At 41.4% G+C, this 18,642-nt stretch overlaps 1 protein-coding gene across 2 annotated transcripts in view; it reads left to right on the top strand.

The window, feature by feature from the left end:
- The window catches only part of LOC111159975 (transmembrane and tetratricopeptide repeat containing 1), a 259,364-nt gene that overhangs the window by 206,681 nt on the left and 34,041 nt on the right, over positions 1-18,642 (top strand). For both annotated transcript variants that reach the window (XM_022522697.1, XM_022522698.1), the window contains one exon: positions 1,222-1,365. In XM_022522697.1, the coding sequence (XP_022378405.1) occupies positions 1,222-1,365 (144 nt within the window). The remainder of the gene's footprint in view (positions 1-1,221; positions 1,366-18,642) is intronic.

Genomic DNA, 18,642 nt, shown 5'->3' with positions numbered 1-18,642 from the left:
TCATTGCTGCTGTGAAAGGGAGTAGGGAAGGGAGGATTACATGGTCAAATAAACTTAGGAAACTTTGGATTAAGTAAAGATTAAAAAAAAAAACAAACCATAAGACTTGTCAGTCTTTTAGTAGGACCCCCTTCTGTCCGCAAATATAATTGATTCTAGAAGGTGTGGAACAGAGTGGGAGGAGGCACGCATGTCATTTGGTTGTCAAGAGACTTGACAAGTACACATCCTATTTTTATTTCTTGGGCATTATCTTCACTTTTCTACATTAAGAACCAGTTCCATGGGCTTATTCAGAGCACTCCGGGTGACAGGGATGGAGTAAACCTCTTAGTCTGCTAAATATTCTGCTCTAAATATAGCAGAAACAACTAAACTGTGTAGCTGTGCAAATTTGGCTTCTTGATGGTTTTGAGTTAAGGAAGTAAATTGATTCTCTTCCGTCCTTAATCAGCATAAATTTGGTTTTCTGATGTATCCCTGATCCTCTTTTACATTTGCTTTTGAGCATTGGAAATGCGATTTTCACTTCATTGTGCATTATTTAATTTTTTTAAAAAAGTGTTTATCAGGATTTTCTTTCTGAGAACTGGATGTGGCCAGTGGGTACCAAATTACAGTAGGAGGAGGGAAAGGAGATAAAATGGAAAAAGAGAACCAAGATGGAAAGCCATTTTGGGGATAAAGTTTATTTGTATGGGAAGACATTGTGTATTATCCTTTCTCAATAATGGTGGTCTTATGGATCTTCCAGCCCAAATATGTTCATGAAGATTCTCTCATCCAAGGAGCTCCCCCGCGTCTTGTGTACATAGTGGGCACTGTACAAGCAGCTGCTCAATGGTCCCACCAGCCCAGAAACTCAGAAGCAATGAGGCAATGAGAATTTTCTGTCAAAGCAAATTAAAAGTAATTATAGGCTCCAAAGGGTTAAAATTTATTTAACCCTGATAGATTTGCATACTGTTTATTTTTGTACCATTTAGGAGTTATTTACTTAGACCACAAAGAGTCAGATATCTGCTTCCATATTTATATGCCTACAGCTGCACACATGGTTGACCATTAAGATTTCACATGGACAAACCATTAAAATAAAGGAAGAATCCAGTATTCATTTTGGTTGTCGCATTCCTGAGGTGGGGGAAGAGGGAGAACAAGCGCATCATGCCCAGCTTAGAATTTTCGAACAATGATGGCTGAATATTTCTAATTTTTCAGGTTGTATCCTCGCCACGCAAGTGCCCTGAACAACCTTGGAACACTGACGAGAGACACAGCAGAGGCAAAGATGTACTATCAGAGGGCTCTCCAGCTAAATCCGCAGCACAACCGGGCTCTTTTCAATCTCGGGAATCTCCTTAAGTAAGTAGAACATGTACTTTTCATCTGGCGGCTCGTAATTTCATTAAATCCTTTCCTTCTTAACACTCATTTGGTTGCGCTTCTGTCCCCTCTTCCCAGAGTGGAATAATTAGGGGTTTCAAGCTTTGAGAAGAGGTCATGTTCATCTGAAATAATTCTATCCCTCCTCAGTCCAAAAGAGCTAACACTTCCAGGGAGACACTCTGGGAGATGTCCATAGGTTGTCTTAGAGGGGTGGAAATAGGGAAGGGTTACATGGTTAGGTAAACTTAGGAAGCACTGAGTTAGACCAAGAGGACTCCCCCTCTTGCAAGAACTGTTAATATGCTCAATGCCCTGTGAATCATCAAAAAGGCAATATGAAATACGACATTGCCCAAAGTCAGTTTGGGGGGTGGCGGCGGTAAGGCATTTCCCAAGTGTTCCATGAATGTACTTTGGGCAAAGCACTCGTCTAGGAAAAGCAGTGTGCTCTAAAGCTATGGCCAGGTGACAGAAGCACCACTCGTGTTCAACGTGAACTACCAGTCAGGAGCGGAGCCAGGCCTGCCTCCACTTAGTAATGGCTTTTCACCCACTGCCCTGTGAAAGGTTGATAGTGCAGTTAGTATCACTGAAGACTAAAACAGGGTGCTTTTGCATCTTGTATTTTCATTAATACAAAGTCTAGGCATCTCGGTGATGGTGTAGTTTTGACAATAATGAAATGGTGGCAGTTTTGAAATTTAACTTCTCAACTTAAGAAAACAGGTTGAGAACATCAGAACTGGAAATCGGGTGAAAGGTGTTTGGAATGAGAGTGTAGTGATATATTTATCTCTGCTTGTTGGGATGCTGACATTCTCCACACTTACTGGGAGCGCCTGGGTGGCTCAGTTGGTTGAGCATCTGACTCATGGTTTCAGCTCAGGTCATGATCTCAGGGTGGTGAGATTGGGCCCTGCGGTCAGGCTTTGCGCTCAGTATGGAGTCTGCTTGCGATTTCTCCTCTCTCTCTCCCTCTGCCCCTTCTCCCTCGTTCTCTATCTCTCTCTCTCCCCACCTAAAATAAATAAGTAAATCTTTAAAAAAAAAAAGTCTCCACACTTACTGAATTGGTTTCTGAGTCTCTGAAGTTCTAGAGCTCTAGTCTGGTACTTTTAAAGTGAATGGTTTGCTTTGTTCTCTTTTCCTCTCCCTAAGGGGATTGTCTTCCTTGCCTCAGTAACTCCATATGCTGCAACTTCTACACCTTCCTGTTTACTCCTTGAATTTGACATATACAGACAGATTCTGGTTCTTTTTTCTAATGTGTGTGTTAACGTGTGTTTTTATGTAATCCCGTTTGGACAGAAGCACTGGATTGGGTTAATCATAGAACAATCTAATATGGTATGACATGATAGGTGCCATCCTGTAGTTTTCTGTTTAGGAATGGCTTTGTCCAGGTACCGGAGCACAAAATTAAGGAATACTATACAAAAATAAGTAAATGCAGGGAAAGTACAATTCAAATGAAAGGAATAGTATAAATCAGCAAAAACCAAATAAATGTATTTTTTCAAATTAGATAAATTTTTTTACAACTTGATACACATTGAGAATGCTGAAAAACAACTAAGTATGAAGTGGGACACACTGTGACAGAAAAGCCATTTCAGTACTAGTCATCTCCTATTAAAAATAATAACCAATCAAGCGATGTGGGGAAAATGAGTTCTAGTTATTGCGGGTAATAGTTGCAGGTTAATAGGGTGCTTTTATTTTACTCAACTATTTTTATGAGCTCTTACTACTTCTTTATGTGAAGTTCCAAGGACTCATTTCTTAAAGTCGTTGTTGGCATATGTTTATGTCCTGCCTTTTTATTTTATTTTTTTTAAGATTTTATTTATTTGACAGAGAGAGACACAGTGAGAGAGGGAACACAAGGAGGGAGAGTGGGGAGGGAGAAGCAGGCCTCCTGCCGAGCAGGAAACCTGCTCCGGAGCTTAATTCCAGGACCCCAGGATTGGGTCCTGAGCCTAAGGCAGACTCCCAGCAACTGAGCGACCCAAGTGCCGCCTCTATGTCCTACCTTACAGCCCAAATAATTTCTGGATAAAGTCCTGTCAGTGTTTTGGGGATACCTGGATGACACAGTGCTGATTTTAAAGACCACATCCCCAAAGACGAGCTTTAATGGCAGTTCTTGTTAGGGATGATGTCCTGCAGTGATGATGATCGTATTGTGCTGAATCCAGCTCTACTTAACAAAGGCAATCAACGGTCCTAAAATCTCATCTTGCCAAGACCTGAACAAGAAAGACACACTCTAACCTTCCTTTTTCAATCACATATTATCGCCATTAACTATTATCATGAGTAAGTACATGTGAGTTACAACGATGAGGAATTATTTTTTGGACCATGGTAATGGCTGTTTTTCACCATAGGAGGGACTCCTGAATACTGAACATAGGATCTTTTGTCTCTTTGTCAGAGGTTTTGTCAAAATCAACTCTTGATGATTATCCAGACCAACAACAATGCTTTACATTTGCATAAGACTCTACTTTTCTGAGTGTCTTTTGTTGTTGTTGTTGTTGTTGTTAATGAGGCCCTCCTAGTAACTCTTTAAAGTAGACAGGGAAGAAGAGGAAAGGGGGGTCCTGAAAAGTAGGAATGCCTTGTACAAAGCTACTGTGGTTTGCCTTTTGCTTTTTTGATTCACATCAGAGAGTGGAGTGGCCATATTCATGGAGATTATTCTTACAATCCAGGGAATAAAATCCTGATAATAGGTAACATTTACACAATACTTTACAGTTTACAGGTAACTGTTTTCATATGCATTACTTAATTTAATCTTTAATCTATCATGAAGGGTCTGATTATCCACATCCCCACTTTACAGAACCAAGGCTCAGAGACCTCATGTGCCATTGGCCTAGGCTCTGGCAGACCCAGGACTGAACCCCTGCCCTCAGACTCCTGTTCTATTCATTTCCTTTACCTGCCCAAATAGCTCTCCAACCCCAAAATTACTTAATATTTAGCTCTTTAACGCCTTTTGGGAGAAAGGCCCATTTGGGGTTTGTTTTGTTTTGTTTTGTTTTTAAGGAAACAATAATGCTTGTTTACATTATGACCCTCGGTAGCAGAGGGAGGTGACCCAGAAAATAGAGCTAATCCACATTTAGTTAAGTCTGAGTTTCATTTCCCATTTCCTTAATATATGTCTGCTCTTAAGTACCAATGGGTCAAAGACCCGCCCCCCAAAAAAGGATATTTTAAATTGTGCTTAATCTGATCCATTTTACTGTTTAAGATTTTTACCCTGTTTCTCATTAGGCAGCTAGTTTTTAAAATTGTGCCCCTTTTTTGTAATCTAGAAGTTAAGAACCTGAGCATCTTTTTAGACACAAGTGTTAGATTTGATCATCCTTGAGAGCAGGGTGCTATCCTTATTCCTATTTTATGAATGATGGAACGAAGGCTTGGGGAAGTAATGTGTCAAGATCCCTTAGCGAAGAAAGAGAAGGCCAGGGAATTGAACCTAGACCTGTCTGACCACACTCGACTGCCTCCTTGTGGCTCACCTCAGAACTGGGATACAGTCTGGAGCAGCACCACCCCACAGAAATGTCCTGAGAGCCAGGATCTGTGACTTAAAATTTTCAGGTAGCCCTGTCTCGGGACATAAAAATGGTGGAATTTTAATAGTGGATTTTATTAAACCTCAGTATATCTAAAATATTAGCATTTTAGCATGTGATTAATATTAAAAACTAATTTTAAAATTGAATGTAAAATTACTACTGAGCTAGTGTGCACTTTTTAAAATAAGTAATCCTTCCTTAAAATCCAGTGTATGTTTTATACTTACAGCTTCTCTCAGACTAGTCCTATTTCAAGTATTCAGTAGCCACATGTGATTAGTGGCTGCTGTATTGGACAGCACAGACCTTTATTAATGACCCTGACTTTGAGAGAAATGTAAGACTTTGTCCAGACTGGAAGCTCTAAATAAAATGTGATTCTGTCAGAACATCCCAGAAATCTCATAGCACTGAAGACAAATTTCATTTGAATTCTTGGGATTATATGACATACAGCTTTAGACCTGTTCATAGCAATAGACTTCAGTGAATGTTACCAAATATATTTGGCCTCTTCTGTGACCATTTCACTGGACTTTGACACTAATCTATTATGATTCTGTGCGGCATATTTATCATGTGACAGATTGATAAGGAACAGCTTTCCATGCCAGCATGGAATTAATTTATATTAATTATTGTCAGCTTTGCTTGGAACCTAAAATGTAAAAGAGAATAGGCAAGATTGGCATAAACTTTTTCTGGATGCAAAGAGCAGAAGTCCCTGATGGCTCAAGGAAATATAATCGAATATGTAAATTCAGGGCATGGGAAAATATTTTTGTGACTGCTTCGGTAAAATGGTTGCTAGTGTTTGCTACTGAAACAATAAACCTCTTACAGAATTACATCATGCCTCCTTCATTGCCAAAATTCCCTTCTATTCACATGATAGAATATGGACCTTATATGGGTGTTACAATAAATATTATAATCAAAATACAGGAGAAAATGAAGTGGGATGTCCAATAATTGAACTATATAGAAGTTGAATTTCAAAAACAAAATACATTCTTTAGTCTGATCCTTTAGAAAATTAAATCCTAAAAAAGAAAGGGACATGGAAAGAAGAGTGACCATTATCTTTGAAATAAATGTTTGGGATGTGGCTCTGGCATTAGCTATCTTACCTTTTAGTTTCTAAAACGGAGGTGATACATTCAAGATATAGTTCTCCTCTTCTCTGCTTTTCAGCTGAAACCTCAGAGAATCCCAAATGCCAGCCCTCTGGGTAAAGAATAGCTTTTTGAGCTCCTTTCCATCACATGAGGATGTCAGCTTTGGGTGGGCAAGTTCTGCACTTCTCTCTTGGAGGGAAATCTCACTCCTTGCCCCCACCCCCTTGGTGACCTGTTGGAATTCAGAATACCTCCAACCTTATTTATCTGTAGTCTCAATCCTATTACAGCCCCTCCCCAACTTGAATCAGTCACCCAGTTGCTCTGCCAGCTTCATCCCGGGACCCCACAGGTCCCTCCGGTTCTGCTCTGCTTCAGGTACCCACCAACATGGCCAGGCCACAGGCATTTTATGCAGACCTTTTTTTTCTCTCTACCTTTTTCTTCTCTACCACCTGAATTCTGATGTTCCTCTTTGACCTTAACCTCTTACCTCTGCCCACCCTTCCCTTTCCCGTCTGTCCTCCCTACTGACCCTTTGATGGGGTTGTGATGATGACCTGTCACCTCCTAGCTCCTCTCCATGCTTAGTTGTCTTCTTCTAAGATCTTAGTATTGGCATGCTTTCCATAACCAGTGTGATTCCCCTCTGAATCCCTCTTTCCTGCCCACCCTGCTCTTCACCACTGTTACAATCTCTGTGCTCTCTAATTTTATATTCATAATTTATAATCCCGTCTCTAACTTATCCCTTTCACTAATGCATGTGATGTCAGCTTAGACTCTTGCACACCTTGACCATCATTTACTTGCCTGACCAGGCCCCCAGCTCAAGGTACCCCATTGCCTACATTTTGCTTTCCCTAGACCAGTACTTCTGAACTCTTTTCATTATCAGCCCCCCACTCACCCCCTAGGAGCCTTTTTAAGCACTTTTTCCTAAACACCCCGCCCCAATAAATAGTCAAGAATAAAATTTGTTAAATAGCATTGAGCTTTGGGAGCCCACAAAGCGTTGTCATGTCTAGTTTTATTTCTTATATGTAATCTAATCTCATTTTCACTGCACACCTCCACGCCAAGAAGCAATTTTCACCTCTGTTAGAAATGGATGCTCTAGACCTTCATCCATTCTGTCAGTTGTTGGGGATAAAAACCAGAAATCTGAGTTGAGGGGGACGCTAACCAAACTCTGAAGAGAGCGTTGTGAAACAAAACAGGATCAGGGTTAAAGCTGGTTGAGAGTCATCCTTTATGGTCTTAGAATGCTGTAGCTCCCAAATATTTTGTTCTTTTCCTTCTTACCTTCCTTAGTGTCCATACACACACCCAGAAGATCACATCACTCCTACTTTTACTAAAAATATCCAAGTCAATCAAGGTCAATTTTTGCAGCTTCCCTTCTTCCTTCCTCAAAATTTCCTGCTTGTTTGAAGACTCCCCCTTCTTTTGCTCTTCCACAGAAGAATTTCTTGCCTCCTCAACACCACCAGAACTTACATCCTGTTTATGCATTGTTTGTTGGTTTTTTGAAATTGAGTCATAATGGAATAAAGTGGAAAAAGTGCACAGATGTGGGTTTTGACAATCCTATATACTCTTGTAATTACCCCCAAAATAACATGGGACATTTCCATCATGCCAGAAAGACCCCTCATGCCTCTTTCCAGTAATTTCCCATTGCCTTGAGGCAATCATTGTTCTGATTCTTTCCACCATAAATTAGTTTAGCCTGTATTAGAACTTCATTTAAAGGTGATCATTTACTATGCACTTTTTTGTCATGTGGATATTTTTGCTCTGCATACTGCTTTGAGTCTCACTCCTGTGATTACATGTCATTTTTATTCTTTTATTTATGTTATTTATTCTTTTATTTATTTTATTGTTCTTTTATTGCTGAGTAGTATTCTGTCATGTAAATATGCTGTAATTTGTTTATCCATTTTCCTGTGGGTGAATACTTGGTTTCTTTACAGGTTTATTATGAATATTAGTGTTGTGGCTATTCATGTCCCAGACTTTGTATGTTTATTTTTCTTAGGTAAATATCTAGGAGTAGAATTGTGGGTAAATGTATCTTCAGTGTTTTGAGAAATAGCCAAACTGTCCTTCAGAGTAATCGTACCACTTTCCCTCCCATCAACAATGGTAAGAGATCCATGTGCTTCACACCCTAACATTTGGTATTGTCGGTCTTTTATATTTTAGCCATGAGGAGGCATTAATATAAAATCCATATGTGTTCTTGATTCTGTTTCTGTCCCCTTCCCCCATCCATTGTTGTGGGCTCCCTCTTAGGTCTTCAGGTTTTTCCCATTCCACAAATTACTGTATACACTAGAGTCCCCCAGATTCTTTCTCATTTCAGCCATTCCCTCAAGTTGTTCTCCTAACTCCTTCTCAAGTGTCTCCCATCAAATCGGCAAGAATGGTTAGCATATGGTGCTTCTCCTTCCCCCTCACCTGTTCATTCGGCTCTCTCATTCCACTGATGTCTTTGAAGTGAAGAATACACCAGTCTTGACCTCCTCCTGCTTTTGAAGCTCTTTATTTTGTTGCCTGTCTTAGAACATGTCATGTTTTCTTTTATTTCCAACATCTATTCTTCTTCCCCCCTCCTATAAATTGAGGGGCACCTGAGAATTTCACTGATTGTCCATTCCATACATACATAGAGTCCAAACATCTTAGCATTTAGGACTTTCCTCTGTCTTTTCCCCCACTCTCCCATGCTGTGTACACCCTGACTCATAGCCACATTGAGAACTTGCCAGACCACCTATGCAAAACACAGGCCTGCAAGCTTCATTGGAGAGAATATTACAAAGGGTTTAAAATAAGAACTCTTCTAGTTCATCTAAAATATGATTTCATTTGCGTCTTTTTTTTTTTTTTTTTTTTTAAGAGAGGAGTCGGGTAGGGGCACAGGGAAAGGGAGAAAGAATCTTAAGCAGCCTCCACGATGCAGAGCCGAATGCAGGGCTCAATCTCACAACCCTGGGGTCATGACTTGCGCCAAAATCAAGAGTCAGATATTTAACTGACTGAGCCACTCAGGCGCTCTTCGTTTGCATTTTAATCTTCTGTTCAGTGTTTCTACCAAACTGGATTCTCTGTGAGAGGATGAGACTGTTTACCTCTTTGTTGAAGATTTGAGAGTTCCGTGTATATACACAGATTGCTAATTGTTAAAATATTTTTGTGAAGTATCTCTCCCCTACCAAAACTCTGTTCATTCATGCTGTGATTGCTAATGAATTGAGCATGAGTGCATTGTTTTAAATCAATAGTATGGTTTTCAGGGACCGGTCCCTTTTCTCAGTCCCTTTTTTACCTGTGATGGCTGCAGTAAACTCTGGAGAGGCCAGAAGACAGCCTGCATGGGAAGCACTGTGAGGGAGAGCAAGCTTGAAAGGACCCCTGGTTTTGTTTATTCTCTTGAAGGAATTGGAATGTTTTTTCTCTCCCTGCATAAATATTTCTGACAGAGGGCAATTAAACAGGCCCGACTGCTTTGTCAAATACAAGAATGTTCAGTCGTCTCCCGTGTCCTGAAAATTATCCCCTTTCTACCCCCAGCCCCCGACCTTAAACTCCATAAGGTTCCCTGGCTCCATTTGCAGTCCAGTCTCCTTAAGATCCTGTGCTGGGCTCTGACATAGAACAACTCTTAGCCAGAAACAGAGCTTAAAGAAAGTACAAGTCAATTATGAGAATAAGAGAAATGAATAAGGAAGTGTTGAATCACTACATTGTACTCCTGAAACTAATATGGCACTGATTGTTCACGAACCAGAATTAAAATAAAAACTTAAAAAAAGAGAGAGTGATGAGGGCCAACATAGGGAGTTTCTTCTTGAATGCATTAGCCTTCTTCAGGGGACCAAGCATCTCAACTTTTTATCTTAAGTCCAGTACATCAGTGTTGCCCTGACACAGAGGCTAAATTTGGAATCTAAGTTGTTAAAGATCGTCAGGCTTTCAGATCTATTTTTAGCTCTGCCTACACCGGAAGGAGAAACATGAAGGGCCGAAAGAGGAATATGCATGTTCTCCACGTTGCCTCTGGCCCACGCTTGCCTGTGGTCTGCAGGAAGTGTGCTGGGAAGCCCTGTGGGGACGTGAAGCTTGCCTTGAAGTCTTCCTCCCATATCCCCTTCCCCGAGGACCCAACCTGGTGTTTTCACGTTGTACCACCTGTCTGCCGGGCAGCATTTCTGGGCTCTCAGCCCTCAACCTTTCTGTCACCTCTCCAACAAAGAGTGACTAACATGCTAATAGCTGACACCTGCATGACAAATTACAAAGCCCTTGCTCGTGCCTCCTACACCGGCCCACTCTGAGTAGTCAGAGGATAGGCACCATCCCCCTCCTATCACAGACAGGAAACCGGGCAGGGAGGGGAGGGTTGTGAGCACTAAGCTTTATGGAGTGGGACCTCTGTAGCCAGCGCTTTCTGGTACTTCTTGCTGTCACACTGTCTCTGTGTCTTTTCTCAGGACCAGGAGCTGTAGAAGAACTTCATGAGTTTGGATCTCAGTTCTACCATGTTGTAGTGCATGACCTTGGGAAAACAATTTTATTTTACAGTGCCTCCTATTACACACTTATAAAGTAGAAATAATACTAGTAACTTGTTTTCATGAGTACTACACGTGAGAATGCCTATAAGTACTTAACATAGGACCTAGCCCCCAGTAAAGATGAAGTAAGTTTTAGCTATGATTAATTATTAGCCCAGGGACATAATTTCCCACTTCAATTTGAAGCTCAGCTTCTTGGTATAAAATTAATAATGAGTCAGAAGTAGATAATGCATTTTCTAGCCCCACAGTTGAACAGCTTTCAGGCAATATTCAACCCCCTTGGGACTCCGTTTCCTCCTTTTTGAAATAAGGGATGGGATGAGACGATCAGGTAAATCTAACTGTAAGAGTCTGTGGTTTTAACTGTGACTCGCGAGGTTCTCATCCCTTAACTGAAGTGGAAGATCAGAAAGGATCTTAAAAGTCCCTTCTCTCTTCAGATGTAATAGTTGCACTGAGACAGCATTCTGTTTTTGCTGCAAAATTAGTCGGCTCTGGTGGAAATTCCACGTGGGAATCTGACTGAAAAGTAGAGAAGGAGCAAGCAGAGCTAACATTGACTGCATCGTCCCATGCACCAGACACTCCTCTAAGTGCCCTGCCTTCATGCATTTATTGCACCTGTACAGACGCCTGAAGGTTAGAGATTAATGTACACATTCCACAGATTTGGCCACTGAGGCACACGGAGCAAGAACAGCTAATCCGAGTCATATGGCTAAGGAGGGCAGAGCTGGGATTCAGACAGCAATCAACCTGAACCTAAAACCAGGCCTGTGCCCATCCCATTGCATCATCACAGTGACCCTTTATCTATGGGGTGAATGAATGCTGGCTGAACAAGGCTCTTCTCACTGCCTTCTCCTCCGGGTGCCAAACTGGGAGCACTGTTTCTGTGCTTTCCTTCACATCACGGAAGGGCTTAGCGTAACTGTTCATGCCAGCTTTGACATGATGCTGGCTCGGGACTATTCCCCTTTGCTCCCCACTCACCTCCCTGCACTGGTGGCACAGACCTGGCTTCCGATGTGCAGGAGCGAGGCCATGGGGGGCAAGTGTCCTGCTGCCGGCGTTTGGGACATTGATCTCACTGAGTTGAAGAAGACATCAAGAGCCTTCTAAAGGAATGAAACAGTGGCGCCTGGGCGGCTCACTGGGTTAAGTGTCTGCTTTCTGCTCAGGGCATGATCTCGAGGTCCTGAGATTGAGCCTAGCATCATGCTCCCTGCTCAGATGGGAGTCTGCTTCTCCATCTCCCTCTGTGCTCTCTCTCTCTCACTCTTCGCTCTGGCTCTCTCTCAAATAAATAAATAAGTGAAACCGGAGGGACTCAGGACAAACATTTCCTCAGCCAGCGCATTTTCTGGGCCAGCTCCTGTGTGAGGTCTCATGTGAGCCGTGTCTCTATCTCGGCAGCTCTGTAACTAGCCAGCATCAGAACTTCCTCCCATTCTGCTCCTCAGTTTTCAGCTGGGGAGAGGGGTGTTAAAGGCAACCAGAGCTTGACCACCCGCACTGCCCAGGGTGAGCACCCCAGCTGCCTCCTGTTGGGGTTGCAGTGACCTCACTCTGATGCAGGCGCATCTGTATTGGGGGAGGGTGTGAGGTCTGGGTCATCTACTCTCTCAGTACTAACTATAGTGATTATAGTCCTGAATTGAAAAAAAAATGCATTCTTCATCACCCCATAATATGAACCTGCCCTCCAGACACTTCCTGTATGACTTCTGTAAGGAAAAAAAAAATAAAAATAAGCACAACTAGCATGGACACCTGTAAACCCAATGCTGTATTTCCACAGCCATTGCCCAGAGATGTGCTCAGTAAACTTGAATGAACATAAAAGAGGCTACACAAAGCCTGACCCAATTCTCTTCTTTTTGTATATAGGAGAGATAGTAGAACCATTGAAAACATGTGTGTTCTGAAAAGCTCATCTGTCAGATACTTAAAATTTGACTTTCACAATTCCGTTTTTCAGAATACCTGGTCAACTCTGTAGGTCCCCCCTCTACCTCTCACCTCCCCCCAAAAATCATAATCTTTTTCCTTTGTGAGACACATCATTTTGGGACCTAACAACAACAAAACACTCCCAACCATGGAATTGTAGCTAGGGGAGCTCCCTAGCACTCCCAAGTTCACACTGTGGTTTACGGGAAATTTTACTGTTGCCAAGTGGGTTGCCAAATCCATTTATTTCTGTTGCTGGCATTTCCTAAATTCTCCCAAAATGTCAATACTTTTTCAAAGCAAGCATCTGCTTTTCATTTAAATGAATGTGTCGTGAGATTTTAGACAGGAATCCAAAAAGTTTTCTGAATTGCCAAACTTAAAGGGTCCTTAATTACTAAAAGAAAATATGGTGAAGCCTTATTTGCTTTCGCTAAATATCTGCCATTGAGGCTGAGCCAGGAAAGTGAGATGATGCAAACGTTTTTACTTACCACACAAGAAAAACAGCCCCACTACTGTATAACCAAAGGGAAAATTCCCTGGCAAGCTACAAAGGTTTAATGGCAAAATTTGCACATTATGAGCAAGCTCTAATTTCTACTTAATGTTTCTCTCATGAAGTCAATGATGAAGATGTTTTTGGTCCCAGGAAGCCCTTATCAAGTCTTTTAGCCTTTTAGAAGTTCCTGGGGGAAACTTGAGAGAGTAGAGTTTTGCTTGCAGAATATTAGGAGATTTTTATTTTTGTTATGATGCCTGCATGGATGACACAGGCTCTGAATGCAGAGTGGAGGCAAAGAAAGAAAACTGCCTCTTCCAACGGCAGTCTTTCTCAGAGTCCCCTCCACCCCACCACACTCCTCCTCCCCGCTTCAGCCTGCCCATCATCCGGCCAAGTCAACCGGCCACTGTGGTTGTTCTTTTGGCTCTGATTGTCCCAGGGAGTCTTCTTTCATTTTCTGGCTTTCATCATCCTCTTCCATTTAGCCTTATACCCAGGATCAGTTGAACAGGCAAATCCCACACAGAACCAGGGCAGAGTTTCCTGAAGCATATGCTCAGGACCACCCCGAGGGAATCACCTGAGGGGCTTATTGAGAAGAATGATTTCTGGGCCCTACCCCAGACCTGCTGTATCTTAGGATGCCTGGGATTCTGCATTTTATCCAATACCCAGTGATTCTTAAGCACTAAAATTTGAGGGCAATTAATCTTGGAGGAAAGTGAAGACCTAAGTATTTTAGGCCAGGAAGGATCATTGGTCCTCAGCTGCTCCAGTCACTTGATGTTTCCTTATTTGGTGAATAAAGAAAAACAGGGTGCCAAGAGGCGATAAATATTATCATGCTGGGACAGTTTTACCCTTACCTGCTCATGTCACCTACCCAGGGATTCCCTAATGGTTCTACCAGTGCTGGTTGAACTCCCAGCAGAAGCTCTGATGGTTCTTAGTGTGACATGAGTTCCAAAGGGATTCAGAATGTTCCTTTCTGTAACTTCTAACCGGAGGTGTCTGTCCATGGGAGATGTGCTGAGGTTTGATTTTTATCAATTTATTCACTAGTTATATGGGCTACTTATTACAAACTTTTTCTGTATTCAGAGAACCTGTGGAGTTAGAGCAATCACATGCTTGGTCAGTTCAGACGCAAATGTTATTTTCTTATTTTTCTCATTTTGAATTGACCTGTCAATTTAGTCTAAATGGACTAACAGAGTAGTCCTCTATAGATGGGGCTTACGCTGAAAATTTCCCCAAATTGCTTCTGATAGACCCAAAATGAATGTATTAGGAAGTTTTAATGCTGTCTAATGCTGGCCCAGGGGTGATCTGTACTGTCAGAGCATAGTAATTCCCATTATTAAGAAATTTTATAATGTCTATTTGAAATTTTCTGCCTCTTTTTTTTTTTTTTTTAATATCTTTTCACATGGAGTTAAGTGCCTAAACCTTTCTTTTCTAAGAATCTTTCCTGGCTTTACTAAAGGAGAGGCTCAAAATGGCTCCTGATTCTTTCTTGCCCAAATATTCACCTTTAGCAATCACCCCTAAAAATGCAGACCCTCTCCTTTATTCATTTTGGCCTTGTCAGCTGGGTGGTTGCCTTAGAATGAGGTTTCCAGGGGTAATGACTTGTTTGTTAGGGGTGTGATTTTACATTTAGTGCAAAGTATTCATTTGTGTATTTAATGATGATTTAAATTGTATTAAAAATCTGGGGGACCTGCATGTCTCAGTCAGTTAAGTGTCTGCCTTTGGCACAGGTCATGATCCCAGAGTTCTGGGATTGAGTTCCACATCAGGCTCCCTGCTCAGGAGGACTCTGCTTCCTCCTCTCCCTCTGCCCCTACCCCCATTCGTGCGTGCTCTCTCTCTTTGTCAAATAAATAAAATCTTTTAAAAAGATTATTGTGGTATCAGAGAAAAAGATCGCTCTGATATCTAGCTTTAATTTCTTTTTTATAAAAGTTTTTTTTTTTTTTTTAATTTATTTGACAGAGATCACAAGTAGGCAGAGAGGCAGACGGGTGGGGGGTGGGAAGCAGGCTCCCTGCTGAGCAGAGAGCCGGATGCAGGGCTCGGTCCCAGCACCCTGAGACCATGACCCGAGCCGAAGGCAGAGGCTCAACACACTGAGCCACCCAGGCGCCCCTAGCTTTAATTTTTTGTGAATAGTTTGAAATATGGAAGTGTATTACTTTTTTTAAAAAAGATTTTGTTTATGTATTTGAGAAAGAGCATGAGCAGGGGAGGGCCGAGGGAGAAAGAGAGACAAAGAATCCCAAGCAGACTCCATGCTGATTGCAGAGCCTGACTTGGGACTCAATCCCACAACCTTAACTTCATGACCTGAGCCAAAATTGAGTCAGACGCTTAACCGACTGAGCCACCCACATACCCTGAAAGTATATTACTTTTGTAATAAAGTAAGAGGATATTACATTCTTCTTGTTTTAAAAAATTAATTTTTAAAAAGGGAGATAGGTTGTAATGAGTGATTTTAGGAACATTAAATAAGCTAATTAAAGGCAAAGCATACACAGTACTTACCTTGTACCTGAGACACAGGGAGGTCTGATAATTTGCCTAAAGAAATACAACAGTAAATGGTAGAAGTAGAATTCAAAGCCAGTCCTTCTGGGTTTTGAATTTGTGCTTTTAACCACTAAACAGAGTTAAGGTAGAGAAGCTGCTTAAGTTGTACCTATTAAGGAGGAAATGCTCAATAAATAAAAACTATATTTATCATTTTCTTATGATTCTAAAGCTTGGGATGCTTCTGTCTTCCTTGGAATTACTTCCGTAATATTGAAAGAACTGTAAAATGGAGATATAAAGTGGATGATAACATTATCCACCTCTAATTCATTGGGATACTGAAATGCTTATTTAAGATTTACAAAGATTAAGAATAAGAGAATAGTAAAACCATGTTTTTTTTTTTAAGTTAATTTAACAATTACTGAATTTCTACTATGTACAGGTCACTGGGATAAAAGAAGTAAGATTAATAAGACATAGGTCTTGTCTATGAAGGAGCTTAAAACCTAGTAATTGTCTCAGAGCACCTAACATTTAAGAGAGTGAACGAAGACGTGCTGAGTGTGGCCAGCCGGTGGAACAGGACAGATTTGAAGTTGTAGATGAAATCCTGGTGTCATAGTAGCTGTGTGCTGGGCACATGTCACTTAGCTCTCCAAAGCTGTTTATTTTATTCAGGTGTTGGTTGCTGGTATTGTTTTCAGAATCTTAAAAATGGCAGTAATTATGCCTAATTCATTATACTTGAGAATTAAAATAAAGAATGCAAAAGATTCACTTACTGTATCCTTAGCAGAGAGTAAATGTTCAGCAAACAACTACTGGGAAATGGGAACTATTGACAACTTGCTTGCATGGCCCACTCACGGGTGGACAGACACACCGCCTCCACGAGGCAGGGACAGGGGCCCCTCTGTGCTGTGCCAGGGCCTTGGAGAAGAAAAGTGAGCTGCAGCCCAGATACTCTTTGGAATGTTGAGCTGAAAAACAAAGAGCAACTGTCCCTCTGGGATGCCGGCCTTCTTGAGTGGACCAGGGCAAATCACTGACACCATCGGAATCTCACCCTCTTCCCCGCTGTAAATTAAGTAGGATGAATTATACCCATAATTCTCAAATCTGAATGGCTGTCATATTCTCATTGAGTATTTCCTATTAGGAGGCCCACCCTAGGAACACCAAGGTCTTTTTGAAAGCACTTGAAGTGATTTTAAGGTACACAGGGTAGAAAAGCAGTGGAGTTGGTGATCTCTCAGATTCTGTAGGATAAATGCCAGTGTAGTCTGGCTGGACCAGTGGGTACCTGGTTATGTTTGGAATGTTGCTCAGAACCACATTTTGGAAGGTTTTAAACAGTCTGTATGCAGCAGGACCTCAATGAAGATTTTTATATAAAGGAATGTGTTGAAGGCAGTGCTGTAGAAAAAATGAGTCTGTCAGCTGTCTGCATGTAGTAGAAGGAGAAGAAAGAGGGAACTAGAAACAGGTCGGGAACGAAGGTGTGAGCAAGCAAAACTAAGTAAGGCACAGTCTAGTTGAGAGAATTGCAGGAGTATTGCTGCCATGTTTTAATTAGTATGAGATAGTAGAGAAACATGAGCTATAATGTGGATAGGAAAAGGGATGCCTCTGAAACCAGAATCAGATGGAAATGAAGTTCAGTTCTCATGTGGTAATTATGGTGCTATATGACCAGAGAATGTCCTGTGGAGATGAGTTATCTGCTCTAATTTTCTATGTCAAAACCACACCTATTTCATAAGCTCCCACCAAAGGCTGAACAAAAGAGACACTACAGAGGAACCGTCTCTCCCCATTATTTCTCTCCCTTTCAGAAACAAAAACAGCAAAATTACTGCTTATGAGTTTCTCAGGGTTTTGTTAAAAAAAATTTAAGTATGTGTTAAAAGTGGCATGTGCCTGACACCTCTTGGTGTCTAATGATTCTTGAAGGCTCCCATGGAAAAGCAGAATCACCCAGGAATGCAGAGACAAGAGGAAAAGTCTTATCTTTGCATCTTGCAATCCTCCTGTACTAACCCAAATTACATGGTGAGCTATTTTTCTGAAAATGTGTCCATCCTTCAAGAGATTAATAGAGATAGAGTTTTTCATAAAGAATTAAGTTTCCTGTGAGGAACTTTGTTGCTAACTTTTCCACTGTGTCCTATAAATGTTAATGGACAGCCTCAAGTGTTTAGATTCCTAGGCTGCATTAAGTGGTAATTAATCTCACCAAGTTCATATATAAAAGGTTTAAGCTGCTGTTCTAACTGATGTGAGCCATGACAAATGAAAATCACTGAATTTTTATTATCAAATTGTTGTAGGTTTTTTTCCTGCTGATTCTGAAGACTATCCTAGCCCAATTATATCCCACGGGGCTTAATCTTCAGCCTTAATTTCCTAAGTCTGAATCTTCTTCTGGATTTTGGGAGGATTTCCAAATTAATGAATTTTTTGAGGGGCACTTAGGGGGTGCCGTTGGGTAAGCATCCAACCCTTGGTTTTGGCTCAGGTTGTGGTCTCTGGGTCATGAGGTTGAGCCCCCCCATATCAGGAGACTCTCTTGCCCCCTGCTTCAATCCCTCCCCTCTAAAATAAATAAATAAATCTTTTTAAAAATTTATGAAATCCTTGAAGGAAGAGTTCTGCTAACCGTGAAGTCAATAGTCAAATGACCAGGATTAAAAAAGAAGCTTGCATTTACATGTGCCTATGGAAGAAGTGCTTCAGGATATATTTTAGATTAGAAACCCAGGAGTAGGGGCGCCTGGGTGGCTCAGTGGGTTAAGCCGCTGCCTTCGGCTCAGGTCATGATCCCGGGTCCTGGGTTCAAGCCCCGCATCGGGCTTTCTGCTCAGCGGGGAGCCTGCTTCCTCCTCTCTCTCTGCCTGCCTCTCTGCCTACTTGTGATTTCTCTCTGACAAATAAATAAATAAAATCTTTAA

Source organism: Enhydra lutris, unplaced genomic scaffold (assembly GCF_002288905.1).
Source record: "Enhydra lutris kenyoni isolate GAN:26980312 unplaced genomic scaffold, ASM228890v2 scaffoldscaffold72, whole genome shotgun sequence".
NCBI classification, from domain to species: domain Eukaryota; kingdom Metazoa; phylum Chordata; class Mammalia; order Carnivora; family Mustelidae; genus Enhydra; species Enhydra lutris.
Note: the sequence above shows the minus strand (reverse complement) of the source record. Positions and strands in the feature narration are given on the sequence as shown.